Source organism: Artibeus jamaicensis, unplaced genomic scaffold, assembly GCF_021234435.1.
Source record: "Artibeus jamaicensis isolate MK-2021 breed Jamaican fruit bat unplaced genomic scaffold, CSHL_Jam_final contig_548, whole genome shotgun sequence".
NCBI lineage: Eukaryota > Metazoa > Chordata > Mammalia > Chiroptera > Phyllostomidae > Artibeus > Artibeus jamaicensis.
In genome coordinates this window covers 1614709-1634142 of record NW_026521883.1, presented here as the reverse complement: position 1 = coordinate 1634142, position 19434 = coordinate 1614709, and the positions used below count along the sequence as shown (strand labels likewise).

The window sequence follows — 19434 nt, the reverse complement described above, 5'->3', positions numbered from 1 at the left end:
TCAATTGCCTTAACTTCTTCATCTCAAATAAAGCACAAAAATGCTTATGAAAACATGCAAGCCCTAATTTACCTGCCTTACAAGAAGCAGCAGCAAAAATTAAGTCCTTTTACCTTAAAACCTGCTGTTTCCAAAAGGAAAAGAAATTTAGAACATTTTTAGTGCCACAGCTGTTTTATATTGGTAAGAAAAATGATGATGTTGTGCCATCAATGGTTATGAATCCTGACAAGTGACAACAGAAGGTAATATACTCAGGCATTTAAAAATCTTCCTTTTCAGATCCAGATGTGGTATTAAAAAACAATGTAACACTGTATTACTCTAAAAACTGACCGTGATATGCCTTTATTGTGGATTAAGCAAGTTTATGAAATTGCTATTTGTCATCTTTAAAACAATGCACTGAAAGTGAGTCTTCATTTCAGAGCTTTATTGTATTGCACTAAAGGAACAGCAGTACGGTAACACAATGTTCTCTTTCACTCGGTTTGGTAAATCTAAAGTACTTGTAAATTCTTAAGACTACCTTTACCACCAGATTAGAACAGTAAGTAATAATAACCAATTTCTTAGTAAGTAGAATCTTACAAATTAAAACACATTTAAAATAGCTTTAAATGCATTCTTCATAAGTAATTCAGCATGTTTTTATATCATATTCACTTATGTTTAAGAATTAAAGCAAGTATATTACTCTGATGGAAATATGGGAAATCTCATTCATGCAATATATAGGATAATATTCAAGTCAAATGGAAAAAATCCCACTCTTCTTATTTTTTTAATGTATCCATATATAATCATCTACATGATAGATGAGGAAACCGTGAAGTTTCCCACAGATCAGATATCTATATTCAGTTCATGAGAAGCACCTGATATCTACAGCTGATTTGTAATTAGACAACATTTCAATAAAACCAAAATGAGCCCTACGAGTTCCTATAAACAAAAGCTTCCAATGGGCTAAGGACAGTCAGTAATTAATGCAATCATTCACGGGATTATGGCTGTTCCTTAAGGAGTGCAAGTTCAAACCTGTCAACACCAGAGGTAATCATTTTATATTAATGTATACGTAATTCCATTTAAATTCTTTATCCGGTATAACATATGAAAACAGTCTTTCCACAAGCAAAAAATGTGGAAACATTTAAAAAATAAGGAGTCATTTTTTTTTTTTAAGTAACTGATCAGATTCCATAGGCTACTCTTGGAAACAGGATCTTGCTGGATAGAATCCATCGTTTGGTGGCTTTTTGCATGCACTTAACTGAACCGATTCTTCTGTGGGTTGTTCTAAGAGCTCACCAAAACATAGATCATGCTGAAAAGGAAAAAGAAATCTGTTAATCCAAACAGTCCTAATTATAAAATTAAGAGGACCAAAAAGTCAAGTCTGTTCTATATAGTCAACAAGTCTGTGATATCACACCATCACAGAAAATAAAAAGACCAATGCCAAGTTCACAATATGATTTTAATTTGCATTTATGGACTTTTGCCTAAGGTAGGACTTGGCTTGGTGCATGTGCTATAGTTGTCCCTTATTTCCTTTCCAATTTTAGCAAGCAAAACAGCACGGCTGAAAGCTTAATGGGGGATCAGAGCTTGGAGAAATCCAAAACGGCACACTACTTGGGAGCCGGGTCTATTAATAGGAGCGGCATCTCCAAGGGCTGGCTTCTGGCCAGATTAGGTCTTCTCTATCCATGACCTCCTGGAATCCTCCAAGCAGTCCTGGGAGGTGAGTACTATTATTATCCCCATTTTACAGACAGGAATGATCAATTAAGGAACTTTCCCATTTAAGAAAGGCTCCAGGCAACAGCAGCAGGGTTAAAAAGTGGGGCAAACAAAATAAAAAGCAATACCCACTTGATTTAGGCGTAAGGACTACCAGACAATTCTACAGGAAGAGTGATGTGGAAAAAGTGTGCTTCAAAATCATGTCTCTTAAACGATTTCAAGGAGTTAAGCAAACTCAATAGACAATTTAACACAGAAAATGAACATTTTCCCACACTGTGCACTTCTAATTTCACCATTTATCCAATCATTCATTTCCTTCAACAATGTTTGAAGTGCCTACTATATGTCAGCAATGTTCCGGACAGCTGCTACAGAAACCTTAAAAATGAAGACAAGAAATTGGAACGACACATGGAACTTCACTTTTCGGAACAGATTCACTATCTTTGTTTCATGTACAAGTGACATCTGTAGACACACTAAAGGATGCTCATTTTTCACAATCATAACCTCCAAAAGCCTAAGAATAACTTTACCCTAAATTCCATCTAGCCCTCCTTCATGCATCCTTTTCTACAATGGAAATTTATGTGAAGAGAACTATGAATATAACACCTACCATATTGATACTTAGCAAGTTTTCAAGTAACAAACAGGAGAGGGAATGAAAGCCAGTTATTGTAACAATTTCATCTCATACAGCTAGCTACTTTCTCGTATTTTGAAAATCAGCTGGAAAAGCCCGCTCTAATTGAATATAAATAAACAAAAGATGAGAAAAGTATATTCATATCACAAAAGTATATTCATATACAAAGTATATTCATAAAGAAAAATTGTAACTCTGCACCTGACAATGTCCTTCGCTGGTTTTACGAAGCAGCCATTCTATCTCGCCTACAGCACGCTTAGAGCAGGGCTTCCCAGGCAGGGCCAGTTTTGCCCCACAGGACACATTTCTTTATTATTATGCCTGGGGAAGGGGGTGCTACTGGCTAGTGGGGAGAGGACATGGATGCTGCTAAGTCTCCTGCAATGCACAGGACAGCTCCCCAAAACCAGGATTTATCCAGCCTAAAATGTCAACAGTGCCGAGGCTGAGACACCCTGGCCTAGAGGAATGACAGAAATACATTATGGTAAAAAGAGAGAAAAAGTGATCATTGCACTGTCCTGTAAGACAGAACTATTTCTTTCATTCATCGCATTCAGGTCAAGCAAACCATAAGAAAAAGGGCAAAACATACAGTTTATGGAGAATGATAGAGAAAAAATTAAACACAATCCCGAGACTGATTTTTTTCCCAAACTCACTAAGCAATATCCCCCCAATGCCATCACTTCACCGTGGAGAAAGAAGATTCTCCTTCACTCACTGAATGAGTCTGAAAACTGAGGAAGCAGCATCCCTGACCAAACTATCTGCCTCTGATAGCAAACCAGCTGGCTACCTTGGCAATTACCAGCACATTCGTCTTCCATGTATGTGAATTTGCTGGTGTACACTGTCATTACTGGTTACCACCATTCAGGACACTGAGTTCTTCAAGTGGATTCTAAGGTGTTAAGATTATAATGCCTGCAAACTTTTTAGGCAGCGAAGTGAAATCATATTTTCATTTTATTTTTTAAACTTACCCGTATAGGTAGTAAAAAAAGGCTAGAAGATAAAAAGCTAACTTGCACCATCCTTCTTTCTGACAATATGCTAGAATATCTGCATTCATGATTGTTGTAGGGTCATAGAGTCCTGGTCCACTCATCACTGGTCTACTCATATACCTGGAACAAACACAATCTATTAGCCACTCAGAGGGGAGCAAACCTTCAGGATGGAAAGGAGGGCTCCCCCCTAATATTTGTTACAATGAAAGGTGGTCCACACAGGGAAGAATATTTACAGTTAGAAGTGGAGTTGTTTCCTTTTAGCATCTTAATTTTAAAACTAGAGCCCCTAAATGAGCAGAACAAGACAGCTAAACAAGTCACATCTGGTCTCCTCTATACTGTATGGGAAATCCAAGAAAAAGAGGAATACCTGTAAAAAGGAAATAACATTTTTCTTTTAACTTTTTATTTTCACATAATTTTAGACTTACAGAAAAGGTACATAAACACTTCGCCCCAGGCGTTCCAAATGTTCACACTTACCACACTTGCTTTATCCTTCTCTTTATTTTATCTCTAAACATGTACACTTTTTAAAACCATTTCAAACTCAGCTACAGCCGTGATACCATTTTATTCCTAAACACTTCTTCAGTATATATTTCCTAAAATCGAGGGCAATGAGATTTTCACATCTATTTAAAACAAAAACTTCTAACTCTACAGAGATCAAATAGAACTTTTAGAAGTTATGAAATATGCATGTTTTTATAAATAACCAAATTTAAACTCATAAACATGGAGAAAGAAGTTAGATACACACTATATAGATTTACACGAAGTTCGAAGACATGCAAAATTAACTAAGATTTTAGAAGTCAGTGGTTCTCTTTGGAAAGAACAGGGGTAACTGCCTGGGATGGGGCACGAGGAACCTTCCAAGGGGTCAGGACTGCTGTATGTCTCGAGCTGGGTGGTGGTGTCACAGGTGTATAAATTCACTGAGCTGTACATTTCGGACTTACACACATTACTGTATGTAGATTATACCTCATTTTTTTTAAAAACCTTTAAAGAGCAATAATATAAGCTCTATAAGAGGGAATAAATCAGTTATTTGCTCATCCACTTAATTTTTAAAATACATACCAACCAATTTTCATTGTTTATTTAGGTAACTCACATGTAAGATAACCACATTAACCACAGCATAATTAAAATGTAGGAGAAGTATTGAAGTGCATCTAAATATTACCTCCAAATATGATAGGCCAGGAGGGGCATGTTGAGCCCCAGCGTCAGCCACTCTGCTGCACAAAGAAACATGACACAGAAGAAAGCATGGATGAGGTACTCTGGGAGCACCAGCTGGAAGGAAAGCACAAGCCAGTTAGTCATCAAAACGCCTAGGCAAAAATCAATTGCTAATTTGGAAAGTGGGTAGCAACCAAGTTTTCATAATGAAAAATTGCTGTTTTCTTAGAGATGAAAGATGCTACTGAATTTCATTCCCATATTTAATTTTTTACCAAAAGCAAGATTACAAGCACACAGATCACAAAACAGAGCTTGCACTAAAAAAATAAGATAAAACCTAAAATTTAAAACTCAAATTCTTAAAGCAATAGGTTAGATTTACCACCTAGATCATTCAGTTATTTGCTGATCAACTGAAATACTTTTTCCACCATTCAAAAATGATAAAAATACAAAAGAGATATCTGATCACATGCAACATATTAAAAAAAACCCACAGAAACAAAACTCCCCTCCAGAAGTTTACGCATTAGTGTTCTTAAGCCTTTAACAGAAAGCAGGAATGCTATATATACAGTATTTAACAAATCACATCACATTACCACAGAGTAACTTTTCAATGGAAAGCCAACAGCCAGTAACCTTAGCACAGTCAGGGAGGGAAGACCTCTAATATGCACAATGCAAACAACGTGCTTTCTGCAATGTAGGAGGGAAAAGACTGAGTTCTGACCCATGAAATTGAAACTTCCCCCGGTTCCTGAGCTTCCATTCATTCTTACGCGGCCTTCCTGTTCTTTAAGCCTGCTTTCCAATGAAATGCTACAGACAGGTCAGACCAGTAGAAGAAGCTCAGAATTCAAGAACAAAATAAATCTTTTGATAGTAGGTAGTATTAAGTAAGGAAGAATTAATTCAAGGAAACTGCTTTTTATAAAATGACCAGGAGTTAATGCTCTACTTTATCTTTCTCATCCTAGATTTCAGCCTAATGATTTTGTTAAATAAAAAAACCAACACCTTTCATTGCAAGTTGCAGCCAAAGGACTTTCTATTAAGTCAGAGCTGCAAGGTCAGTTTCTCAAATGTCTGTATCATATCAAATTAAAATTGTATGAATCCTCAACATTATCAGAGCTTTCCTTAGGGGAAACCATAGCTGCAGAAATAATATAGTTATACTCTGTATTTCAGTCCGTTTTCTACTAACTCCCAAATTACTTTTTCCAGTTTAAAGGTATCGAAAAAAGTTTTTAGTAAGTACTATTTTAAATGAAATCCCAGTAAAACCAACTAATCCACACCACTAACTAGACATTTTCTACAAACTTAAGTATATACATTTATAAATAGCACTAACCTTTAAGCCAGCATTTATTTAACATCAAAATTAAACATCTACTGTCTCTAAACAAGAAAATGTCCATAGGCCATCTTTAAAACTCAAGGACTACAACTAGGATACACCAAAGGAAAAGAAAGACATTTTATTAGGAGTTCCACTACAGCTGCTAAATTACAGGACTTTTCTTTTTAAATAAAGAAAATTAAAGTTGGCCCTCTAAAAGCCAACTGATATCAAACAATAAATATACTGTCCAAGTTTCCACCCTACACTTACTGGCTGAGGTGTGGGGAGAGAATGACTTTGAAAGCATGACCCCTACCGATCTAAAACAACACAATTTAGTAAGAGTGAGAATAATCTGCAACTCTGCCAGTTCTAATTTGAAACAAGGGCCACGCCCTGCGCCCCCTCCCAGCAACAAAAATCCAGAAGCTTTTATTACGCACCTCCCATAAAAACCAGTCCTCTCTGATCATTCTTTCATGACAACATTTTCCCATAAGTGGCACAAAAGTTATGCCACTTAGGAACTAACATTTACACAAAAACTAGTGTAAAATAACACCTCATGCAAATATGGCTGGAATGATAGCATTTAACATGCAAATCATAATACTCTCTAGTTAAGATTCACATTTTTCACATTTTTTAAAAATAATGATATTTGTCTTCCCTCATACTTTGGCAGAATTGTCAAAACAATCTTTCATAGGGAAAACTGTCAGATGCCCTGCTATGAAGCCAATTATCGGCACCCTGTCCGCACCACCACCCGTGCCTGCAGGACAACTCCCTTTGCACCCGCTGCAGCATCAGGCCGTCCCAAGCACCTCTTTCTTTTCTAGAAGAATTTCTTTCCATTAAGAAAAAAACAGCAATCACAGTTTATGTTAAAATGAAATGAGTCCCTCTTAAATTTCAGTAAATTAGGAAAATACAAGAGTTTGAGCTTAAAAATAAAGCTGTCTAGGTTCAAATTCAGGCTATGCCTTAGCTGTGTGACCCTGGGCTAAGAGTTTTAACCTCGGTAGGCCTCAGTTTACTCTCCAATTGATTAAAACAGCAACGTACATGTATGAGAACCGAATGGCAAAGCCCAGGTAAACATGCTCCGCTCAGAGCCTGGGACCCAGGCAGCACAGGAAGGCACTCATCTGATTTCTGCTATTATCATCATCATCATTTGTATTTTTTAAGTAATGAAAAGCTAAAGAGGACAGAATACTATTACTAAACAGCTGTGAAAAAAGAAATCTCAGTCTCTAAATTTCTTTGTAACAATTAGTTTCAACAGAATGTTGTCCTCGGTGAGCATTACTTCCCAATGAGAAGGCCCTCATCTCATATTTTGTTTCCTAAGAGCAGAGGACAGCTAATTAAAGGTAATACTTTTAAATGTATCTACTCAAGTCATACTGTGACAGTTCTTTAAAGACAAACCAGAAATCTATTCCGCCATTTATATTTATCTGGGAAACAACAATAAAGGAGCAAACAAACTTTATAGAAGTTGTCAACCTTTTTCGTCTCATGGCACACCTAAACTAATTACTAAACTTCTGCAGCATACCAAAAAGTATATTTTCTATCAAACTAACAAAATAGGTATAATTTTGATTTCAGTCACAGCAGACAGCTATTGTTCTACTGCCTGCTGTCATTTTTTTATATGACAAATTCTCGCAGCACACCAAATGAAAATCACTGTTATAGACCCTTTTCCAAATAAAATCTCTCTAGGAAGCTAGTGAATTATAGTTTGACACAACTGAAGTCTACACAAGTTCTCATCTTCATGAAGGAGTTTTTAAAGATGAATTGTTGTATTCTATTTCTTGAAAACATGCCCAGCACTTTCTTACACCTTCCGGTTTCTGACCAGCTAGGTAAAAGCAAACCCCTACAGGCTAATGAGGAATCTTCCTAAATGAGGTGAATGAAGTAAAACACAAAGAGAGAACCCTCAAGCATAATAGATCCAAATTATCATTAAACTAGAGCTCCGAACGTATGTAAGTCAGGTCTGTTTTAGAAATTTAGAGTGCATCTATATTAGAAATCATTACACAGACATCTGTATACAAATCATTATCTACAAAATTCTGGCAGGATGAGTCCAGAGATCAGCATTACTGCAAGATTCCAGAGCCTGAGAACAAAGCTATCCATCCAAACAGGCTCTGAATAAACACAGCTGAAACAGTGAATTAATTCCAGAACAGACATAACCGAAGATAAAACTAGACAGGGTACTAAAGACTCCCTCACAGTAACAACAGGTAAATCATCTCACCATCTATTAAAGTCATTTTATGTTAACCAACTGTCAAATACTGCACCGAAAATTTAATATAGAAGTGCCTATGGCTATAACACTTTTAAAAAATGTATAAGCATTTAACAGCTTTCCCTACTTGGCTAGGCCAGCAAGCGTTTGCATAAAATATGAAATTTCATGAAATCATAACCTCGACAGGCATATGAATGAGCACAACAAACAGAACATTTTACAGATACAAATGCCCTAACCCTCCCCATGAAATGAACGTAGCATTAAAACATTAAACTAAAAAGCAGTACACACCTTTAATGCAATTTTGACTCTTTTAATCTTTTTGACCTTTTCAACTGTCTTTGGCCGACAATGTAAAAAGCAGATTGGAAGAATGTTAGTATGACAGCTGACAAGATCACCAGCAGATTAATAATAGTCAGAATAGTCAAGCAGGACAGGAAAAAGAATATTTTTTAAAAGTGCATGTTTCAAAAAGTACAAATATATCATGCTACTGAGACTACTAGCCATTTTCAAATTATATCAAGTTAAAAGCAAAAAGGGTTTTAAAATCTAAAGAAAAATACAACACCGTAACTTACAGGGTTCAGGGTATTACACTGGTCTATAGGATTCTTGTAATCAGTCTTCAGCTCATCGAATGCTATAATCTACAATAAAATTAAAACAGTTAGGATCTCTCACTTTAATAAAGAGAAACAACAGACCTGCAACATCATCAAATAATTGATAAAGTTAATAAAACAAAAGCAAAGCATACCAACATTACATGTACCATTTATAGCAAAGTCAACATGAGCTAATACAGAACCAGAATCAGATTTAAACTGAAAATACTTTTATATTACCACTAAAATGATCTGACACCACTGTGACAAATACCTTCAATTTTCCATTTTTTTTCTATGCCTCTTTCAAGTCATTCTGACTTGAAATGATCTTCGCCCCAACCACAGCTATTTATCAAAACTCCTCTTTATCCTAAAAAAAACCTTCTTCCTCTGTCAACTCCTCTCCGCCAGAGACTCCCTTGGGTGGATGTAAGTGCCTATCTAACTTCCAAACAGCACAGAGCTTTATAATGCTGCCAACATAGTACTTCTTGCATTAGAGAAGAGTATTTATGTACGGGCTGTGTCCCCCACCAGACTGTGTCCCCCACCAGACTGTGCCCCCCACCAGACTGTGACCCTCAGGATGAAGAGTTTCTAATTATCCGGGCATGCCCCTCCCTTGGCACAGTGTTCAGTGGGACACTACAGACGGACTCCCATGCTTCAATGTGTTCCCATTTGTGCCTGAACACATACGTTTCAAAGTCCTGCTTCGATCTGGAAATACAAATGGTCTCAGAACAGAGAAACACCAGGGGTCACTCAACACCGTAGCCAGACCACTGCACACCGGAGTGCAGTTTCTGCACAGGACCACAGGCCACGTGGGGTCTCCGAGCCAGCCCAGGCTCCTGCTGCCAGGCACCCTGGCGTGGGCTCTGCACCAGGCTCTGTACCCACAGACTGTCTGTCCAGGAGGGAGGATTCTTCTGCCCCAAGAGGTATCTTGTTCCAATTCACCTACAGGCACCATAAAGGCAGGAGCGGAGACCTGTTCAAGGCCATTCACTGTAAAAGTGATCGATCTGACCTTCTTTCAAGTCCTATGCACATTCCTAACACATGTGGGGCATTTCATCTGGTCACCAAACTAAAGACTGAATAAGGGTAAGCCCAGGTACAAGTTTCTCACAGCATGAGTGAAACAGTTACAAATGTGATGAGAGGAGAGAGACTGCACCCACTTAAAATACATGGCAAAAACGCTTTTGTCCAGACTCGAGAAATGAAGCTTTAACAAGCAGGGTCACTAAACGAGGAGCTTCAAATTCAAAATGTACTAGAATATCAAAATAGGGGCAATGTACCACTTTATGGTATTAAAATAAAAAGCCAAAGGCACCAAGTATATGAGGGAGGTATTTTAGTTGCTACCACCAGTCACCTGGAGGACAGAGAACCTAATCCACCCTTCCTCTCATGGGTTACAAATAGCATCTTTATTATGTGCGATGGTGTTACTCAGTATTACCAGTAACCGATGGAGTCTCATATTTCTAGATTTTAACATGCTGTTTGATTTCCCTATTAAGGTTCTCAGCTTCAGAAAAAGATGGGTTTGTCTTTAACTTCCTAAAACTTACCAACCTGACCTAATAAAAATATTAACTAAATAGGAATAGAAGGAAAATAATTAATGTAAACTCCATGAAGGCAAAGATTTTCACTGCTGTGCCCAAGGGCCTAAAACAGCGCTCGGCACCCACTTAAGTGTTCAATCAATATTTACTGAAAAAAAGAAAAAAATAGCCCTACGCTAAAAAAAAGTACAGGACTCACCGAAAGAAATTTTCTTCTGCTAATAATCCCTAACATATACAAATGTTGAAATTATAAACATATAGCCCCAATTTCGTGTGGTTCAGTTGGCTGGGTATTGTCCTGCAAAGTGAAAGGTTGCTGGGTGATTCCCAGTCAGGGCACATGCCTGGGTTGCAGGTTTGTCCCCAGTTGGGGTACATACACGAAACCGATGGATGGATGGATGTTTCTCTCTCACATCGATGTTTCTCTACCTCTTTTTCCCTCCCTTCCATTCTCTCTAAAAATAAAGAAAATCTTTAAAATATATATATAAACATACAATTAGAAGATACTAATTTCTGATTAATTATGGACACTATTAGTCAGTTACCTGACATTAGCTATGACATATCCCCAACACATTTTAGCAATCAAGTTCAAGACAGGGATCATGATCAAAGATACAATTACTCGCCTGTAATAAGATCCGATTTAATAGCAGAGTACAAACCTTGTGTTTTAAAACTAACCTTTTTTTTAAGAAGTTCTTTTTAAAAAAGATTTTATTTATTTGTTTGTTTGTTTGTTTGTTTGTTTTTACAGAGAGAGGAAGGGAGTGAGAGAAACATTGATGTGAGGGAGAGAAACACTGATCAGTGCCCGACTGGGAAGATGTCCAACCAACTGAGCCACACCAGTCAGGGCTAAAACTAACCTTTTTTTTTATTGTACATTTTCTTCAGGTGATTTCAAGGGCTCTTTTAATCAGTACATTGCTGAATGGGTTTCTGTTTGAGAACTATGAACTAGCTTTCAAAACTCTTCTGAAAAGATTTGTTACACTAATGGTTTTCCAAATCCTTTTGCAACTGTGCGTCTGGACAAAGATGTCCACAAAATTTCCCACAGAAGTGCAAACACAGTAAAACAGACAAATCCCTAAAAATACCAAACCACCCAATTGAGGATAACTTCAAATCTGATGCACATCTTTAGGGAATGACTTCTGCACTTTTAGCTTTCAAATTAGTCTGTGCTCCCAACTCTATTCTCCAGAGAGCACCAATCACATGAATTAGGACCGAACTGACAGATGTTATCATCAGCATAAAAAACACCTTTCGCACAACAATTAATGTAAACAGAACTTTGTGCATTTAGACTGAAAATTTCCAAATGAGTCTTATGATAAATAAACCACCTTCGAAAATAAACTGAAGGTTTTGTAGTAAATAGAAAAATTAAATCTATTTATTTAGAATTTTCTATCTGCTCTCAAAGCATGGATAATCCTCTGGACCACTAAGATATTCCTAGGGATAAAAGCTCTCCACTAATACGTAGAGTACAAACCATTTTTCTTTTTGATTCTAAAACAGGGCTTAAAATTATTTACTTCACCCAGGCACAGATTCATTTCAAAGCTAAAATTACCAATTTTTTCAAAGTGCCATTCAGGTTTTCTTTAAGCTGAACACAACCTGGTTCCAAATGTAAAAACAAGGCCATCCACAGCTCTCTTCTAAGAATCCTCGTCGCTCAGAAAACAAAGAGGATCAAGCAGGAAGTGACTTAAATCCACACCTACGGATGGATGGGAACCACACAATTCCGTTTCATCAGAGGCTTGCATAAACGGGAGCTAGTCTGCATTCCAGATTAACTTCATTTATTGTTCTTCCACCAATGAGCCTAAAATGCTCTTCCAGTTACTGGCTCCTACTGACAAGCATTTTGAAGGAGCAGTTACTTAACAGCTCACATAAGCATTCCCCACTACACAAACGGTTGAGTTCTTAACCATTATAATCACACTCTTTAGCAAAAGGAAATGGATTTATGATCTCACTCTACCTTTGACATTATTTTTGCGCAAGACACTGCTGCCATTTAAGTAACTGTTTCTTTATGTTCCATAAACAAATCCTCATTATGGGCACAAAACCTGACTTAAAATTTCCATGACAGTGAACATGCCCAATCATTCAAACTTCAGACCAATATTACAGAAGACAGCAGAATATAAAGAGGAGGTCAGAAGCAAATATAAATGTTTAATGAATGCTGATTTCCAGAAGGCTGCTTTTAATTTTGCGCTAGAAGAACAGGATTCCTTAAAAATCTCTTGTAGAAATGTATCACTGGTAATTTAGTTGTTCCTTCCCGGGACCAGTAAGGTTGTGTTTTCTATTCTTCAGCATATTAGTAAAAGAAGAAAAAAAAATTCCCAAGAGAAGTTTAATTAAAACTATCTTTACTAAATCAAGCTACCCAAAATACAGAGGTGGCTATGAAGACTATCTCTTGAGACGTTCTGGCGGTCAAAGTATGATTTAGGGGAAAAGTTGGGACATGAGGTCAACAAAGTAATCAATCCAGTATGCACGAAAGTTCAAACGCAAACAATCCGAAAACCGTGATTCTACTTGAAGATTACCCAACAAGTGGTAAAAAGCAGATTGGAAATTCACCTAAAGTGGTATCACATTTGTGTCACATTCTTGCAGAAACCCGAAAAGAAAGTCAGTCTGCATTAATTCGTCGAAAAACTTCACTTGCTCTAAGGACGGAGCATGGGCCCTTGCCTGCCTGCCCGGGATGCGGGGATGCGAAGGAGAGGGGATGCAGAGGTGCGGGGCGGTACCCCAGCCCAAGGACCGCGCCTGCAAAGCAGGGTCTCGCAGGGCCCGTCAGGATCGCGGCCGCCACACCCAGAGAGAAGCGGCGCGTGCGGCCTGCGCTGGGACCCAGGCGGCGCTTCCAACGAACCACACCACGCCTAGTGTCTTCCAGGACCTGCAGCCCCCCGGCTTACCGACCGAGGGCGTAAACCCCGGGCAGCGCAGCCTGCACCTCCTCGGCCCTGCCCCGCCCCACTGCCCTCGGCCGACTGTAGCCACTCGGTCAGCGGGCCCGCAGCGAGAAGCTGCGCTGCCGCCTGGCCCTCCCTACCCCGGCGCCAGCTACTCACGTGCCAGATGGCGAAGAAGATGAGTGCGGCAGTGAGCAGAAGCGCCAGCATGTAACAGAAGGCCGCGAAAGTGAACGCCATGGTCGGGGAGGAGGAGCAGGGAGCTGCGCCGGTGCCAGCGGGGAAAGGCGGCGCAGGGCCCTCTGGGTAAAACCATTCACTTCCCGCGGCCACAGCCAACACTGCCGCCGCTTCTGCTGCCTCTGCAGCCGCCACCACCGCCGCCGCGGCGCCAACCCTTCCAGCGCGCCTGCGCACTGGCTTGGGCGCGCCGGCGCCCTCTTATGGTAGCCGTGTGCTTGCACTTAGGTTATCCACACAGCTGATTGAAATTTCTTTCCTTATCTTGTTAATTCTCTAAATAAATATTTATTGAATGAGAGCCTAATATGTTTCTAGTACTGCGCTTCTCCTTTTAAATTCGAAGATGAGTAAGCTAATACTTGAACTGAAAGAACTTAGTGTAGTGTTGGCAACGAACACCTAAATAAATCATTACAGTATTGTACCTCCGTTAACCGTTAACCGAAGTCTGCAACTTGTTATTAAAAAAGGCACGCAGCCCGCCCTGGAGCGTCGAAGGCAGGATTGCGTTTATTAAGCTCAGGCTAACATGATGAGTTAAAGTTGTCCAGATAAAGGGTATCTTAGCTGAAATCACTAGCAGTTCTAAATTAGTGGAACATAGGGCAAGACACTGTTGAGAGTTAAAAGGGGGTTGGGGAGGATTCACATCTAGAGGGTCTCACATGCTTGGATAAGTAGCTCAGACTGCATATCTCATAAGCCAATGTTTTTCAAAGTGTTTTTTTCACAATGCACTTTTTCCACTGCAACCAAGTAGAACACCATATTGAATTATAGGGAGGTGGACACCTGGATATAGAGACAAAGAAATATAGCTGAAACAAAAATGTCCCAAAACAATACTAAAGATCCATTAGTGCTTTCACTTCTATTCTTTTGCTGTTTTGTTTTTAATACTGATCGTGACCCACCTGCTAACTGATGGCTGCTGATGGAAGTAGAAATCATTGAAGGCTTTTAAGCAAAAGAGGGACATGTTTAGATTGTCATTAAAAAGTGCTCACAGTGGAATATTGTACAGCAAATGGTTTGAAGCAGAGTATCCAGTTATATCCAACAGAACTTTCTGCAGCGGTGGCACTTTTCTTTATCTGCACTGTCCACTACAATAACCACTAGCACCTGGGGCTATTGAGCATTTGCAATGTGGCTACTATGACTGAGAAACTGAACTTTAAACTGTACTTATTTTAATTAATTAAAATTTAAGTAGTCATGTTGGCTAGTGGCTACTTTCTTGGATACTGCAGGTCTATGCCACCAGAAGTATGTGGCGCCTTTGTGCAAATTGCAAAGGTACACTCTCCAGATAAACAGAGGTCCACACGAGGGCACAGGAATGCAAGCTATACTTTACTCCCACTAACCTTCTTGGCCAGCCACCTGTGTGCAGTACACAAACTGCCTAACTATGCACAATGACCCCGATTAAAGGAGTATAAGACTGGAAGCAAGGAGCCTACAGCAGTGGTCTGGGCAAACGTGGCAGTGGCTATGATTAAAGCAGTTGAAGCTGGGAGAGAAAGGAGTGAACATATTTACAGTGTTTGGGAGATAAACGCAGCAGAACTTGACTGATAGGACACCGTGGTGAGAGAAAGAAAGATGTCAAAGAAGACCTATTCAGTACTGGAGGCCACAGAAGCATAGCAAAATGCAGCATTGGGCAACACTTATCCAGGAGAACTCATAATCTAATGAAGGGCAGATGCAGCCACCTGGTCTTGGGGTAAACGGTTTTGGAGGATTGTCCAAGTCCAACCACGATATTTAGCCCCCTTGCTAAGAAGGGGCAGCTGGACAATGTTCCGCCTAACCATGGCAATATCCCCCTGCTGACCACACAGATTCTTTGTCCCTCTGGGAGTGACAAATGTGAGATATACAAGGACACTGAGCAACAGAGGGCAAGGCCGAAAGTGGAGAGACACTAAAGAGAAAGCAATCAGCAAAACCCAAGAGTAAGCAGAATCCCAAAGTTGGAACCATAAATAACACTGTATTTATGAGTAGATCAAAACTGTGTTTTAGCAAAAGTAGCTACTTCCCCTACATGGAACGTGCTTGTTTTTTTTTAAGAAAAATGGAAAATTATTAAAAATAAAAAATCATCCAAAGTTTAATGTGTTCACTGCTTGGTTGCTATTTGTATCTGCTGTTCATGTCATCCTGGGCCAACCTCATTTTGCTCTGAAACATCTGAGAACCTGACTTTGGGAGTCTAATAATTCTACTGGCTTGGACAACAGGGGGAAAGAAGCAGGTTTTTGCAGGTAACATGCAAGTCCTGAAGCATCTGAGGTGCTGTTCAGCTAGCACGGGGCACCATGCTCGGTGCTTCCACATGTGGTAATTAAGCTAGCAAGGAAGTGCATGGGTATCCGCTTTATCATTTGTTAGTCTTTGAATTTTACACTCTGTCATGCTTCATCTTTCAGTTGTACACTTTTAAATTTTTATATTCTGTTGTTATGAGAAACATTTTGGAATTTATTTTTAGTAAAAAGTTTATAATTTGAAAAGAACCCATTTCCCCTCCAGTTCTACTGGACTAGCTCCATTCTGTTTCTCAGAGTGGGCCACAGGCTAGAAGAGCAGTAATGAAATTCCATCGCTCACCTCTAACAGTAGAAGGACTCTCTCCTTTGGAAGCTGGGTGTGTCCTTGCTAGGCCAGGCCTGGGACAGGTGCCAGTCCAGCCATGCACCACATTGCACTGTCCTGGACTGGGTGCAGTGGTGTGGGCAGGGCCTAAGGAAATCAGCAAGGGAGGGTGCGGTACTCTGCAGGCAGCAAAGCCAGGAGCCATTACCACCCACAGGCCTAAAGGGTTATAAAAGGAACTGAATCTGAATTCATGATGTGACCGTGGCTATGAGGCAGGAAGGGCCAAGATGGGCCATGGGTGAAGGGCAGTCAAATTGGTTTTGAGTAAGCCAAAGCAGAGAGAATGAGAAAAGATTAACAAGTAAATGGCCAAGTGGTTCAACCACAGGCACGTGGAACCAGACAGGGAGATGCTTTAATACCCTAATAGCAGACGATCAACAAATTTCTGCTTTGGGCGTGAAAACCAGAACACTGTCCACAGAGCTGGGGGCTTCGAGGTCCCGAGCCCCATTCCAGTCTCAGTGAGTCTCGGCAGTACAGCCACGTCTGAGTCAGTCAATCCATTATCATGAGTAATCTCATGAATAATCCCACCAGTAGAGCCTGATTAACACGAACACCCAGAAACTTTAACAAGAAGTGTGTGCTACCAATATGAAAATTCATATATTTCCTTATTGAGAAAAATAAAAGATCTAATAAAAGATTTTTTTGAAGTTTTTAAAGTTGTCATTTTCTCGCAAATTAATTTATATCACCACAATCGTAACCTCAATCCCAATGAGATTTGGGAAAAAATTAAAGCTCACCTTAAAGAATAAATGCATGAAAAAAACAAATATTTGAAAACAAAGAAAGGTGAAAAGTGGCCCTGGCTGGTGTGGCTCAGTGGATTGAGTGCCAGCCTGCAGACCAAGGGTTCCCAGTTTGGTTCCCAGTCGGGGCGCACGTCTGGGTTGTGGGTCAGGTCTCCAGGGATGGATGCATGAGAGTCAACCACACGCTGGTGTTTCTTTCCCTCTCTTTCTCTCTCCCCCGCCCTCTCTCTCCAAAAATAAGTAAATAAAATATTTTTTAAAAAAGATGAAAAGAAATCAGTCTTACAAGATTTGAAAACATTTTATAAATCTAAAAAAGTTGTAACTATGATTGAAGCACAAAAATCGACAAACATGTCAATGTATTGGGATGCTATTCTAGAAAAAGACTCAATACCATATAAGCATTTAACAATTTTTAAAGGAGTCATCCAAAAATTTAGGGAAAAATATGGTTGGTGATGCTAAAACCTTTGTTGAGTAAGGTACATGAATAACTTAAATACTGTCTTTATATCACATAATTAAGTAAATCCAAGGCTGGCCATAAAATAAGGGAACACACAGATTTGTCAAACCTCTGGGTGTGGGCATACTTTCGAAACTAAAAATCAGTGAGTTATACCACACGCATACACCACCAATCAACATATCAATTATGCAAATAAATAAGAATTTTAAAACATAAAAAATACTAAAATAAAAAGGAAACTGAAATACCCAGCAAAAAAAATGACAAGGAATTAATAAGTATGTTGAAAACTCACTAAAATCAATCCTAAAACCCCAATTAATGAACGGACAAAGGTAGGATTACACGATTACTGTCGTAGTTGGCTAACAACATATGAGGAGATAGTCAAGTCTCTCTAGTACTCAGGGGAAAACAAATTTAACAATAAAAATTACCATTTTGGCAAATCGAATTAAACAATACTTTAAATAAATGAAAGCATTCAACGTTGGCAAACCTCCTTTGCCGTAGTTGCTAGAGTCCAGTTCAGTGTAATGACCCTCTTGAAAATCATCAAAAGCATGGAAAAAGCCTTTTGCATTAAAGTATCTCTAGCAAAGTTTTTGAAACCACCAACATATCAAATAATAAGGGAATTGTTAAGTAAACCGTAAGATATGTACTCAAAAAATATTATGAATCTATCTAAGTTTATGAAGGTCTTTTTAATGAAAAAATATATGTTTCTCATAAAATTGCATACATACTGTATACAATTGTCTTTTTAAAATACATGAAAGACTTAAAGAAAACTAATGTATGCTAAAATGTTTTTTCCCAGCTTTATTGAAATAGTGACATATGACATATAAGTTTAAGGTATACAAGAAGACAGCAGGTTACACCCGGGGCACCTGTGGTTGGCACCGGGCTGTGGTTGGCACCTGAAGTGAGGGAAGTCTTCTGCACCTGAGGGACAACCTGAACCCTTAACCTGTGGGATCCGATGCCATTTTGGTGAATAGTGTCAGAATTAAGTTGAATTGTAGGACACTCATCTGGTGTTCGAGAATTGTGGATGTGGCCCTGATCAGTGTGGCTCAGTTTGTTGGGCATCGCTTCACAAAGTGAAAGGTTCCTGGTGCAATTCCAGGTCAGGGCACATGCCCGGGTTGCAGGTTCAGTCCCTGAACTTGGGGCGCATGTGAGAAAGCAACTGATCAATGTCTCTCTCTCACATAGATGTTTCTCTCCCCCCAATCCCTTTCCCTCTGTATAAAAATAAATAAATAAAATCTTAAAAATAAAAAAGATTTTTTCTTTATTTTTGGAGAGAAGGGAAGAGAGGGAGAGAGAGAGAGAGAGAGAGAGAGAAACATCAATGCATGGTTGCCTCCCGTGCACCCCCTACAGGGGACCTCGCCTGCAACCCAGGCTTGTGCCCTGACTGGGAATGGAATCGGCAACTCTTTGGTTTGGAGGCTGGTGCTTGATCCACTGAGCCACACCAGCTAAGGCCTAAAAATACAAAATCTTAACAAAAAAATTTGTTGATGTGGGGAGATCCCCCCCCAAAATACATTGAGGAGGTTATCAAGTAAATAATGAGAATAATTTTCCTTGACCTGAAGAATATAAAATCTTCAGATTCAAATGCTCCATCAAATATCTGACACAGCGATGAAACCAGATCCACACCAGGGCTCATCACTGAGATACTTCACAAAACCAGAAATAAGGAAAAGATCCCAAAAGCTTCCAAAGCAAAAAAAAAAAAAAAATGTAATCTACAAAGAAGGCACTCAGGCCGGCATCAGACCTCTTCACAGCACACTAGGGCAGGAAGCAGAAGAAGCAAGGCCCTTCCAGTTCT

The 19434-nt window shown here is 39.3% G+C and overlaps 1 protein-coding gene across 1 annotated transcript; it reads right to left on the bottom strand.

Moving 5' to 3' along the window:
- Nucleotides 1-418: 418 nt before the first annotated feature.
- CNIH1 (cornichon family AMPA receptor auxiliary protein 1) lies at nucleotides 419-13796 on the bottom strand. Its single transcript, XM_037155685.2, has 5 exons — nucleotides 13593-13796; nucleotides 8846-8914; nucleotides 4619-4731; nucleotides 3394-3537; nucleotides 419-1330 (listed from the first exon to the last, which is right to left on the bottom strand). The coding sequence occupies exons 1-5, from the start codon at nucleotides 13671-13673 to the stop codon at nucleotides 1303-1305; spliced, it is 435 nt and encodes a 144-aa protein (XP_037011580.1). The 5' UTR covers nucleotides 13674-13796; the 3' UTR covers nucleotides 419-1302.
- Nucleotides 13797-19434: the final 5638 nt, after the last annotated feature.

Bases quoted from the DNA above. Each gene is read 5' to 3' on its own strand.
- CNIH1 (XM_037155685.2), bottom strand. From the start codon at position 13,673: ATGGCGTTCACTTTCGCGGCCTTCTGTTACATGCTGGCGCTTCTGCTC. The intron at 4,732-8,845 runs GTAAGTTACGGT...CTTTCCTTCCAG, and splicing joins AGTGTAATACCCTGAACCCT to CTGGTGCTCCCAGAGTACCT. The intron at 1,331-3,393 runs GTAAGTTTAAAA...TTTCCTTTTCAG, and splicing joins TTTTTTTACTACCTATACGG to CATGATCTATGTTTTGGTGA.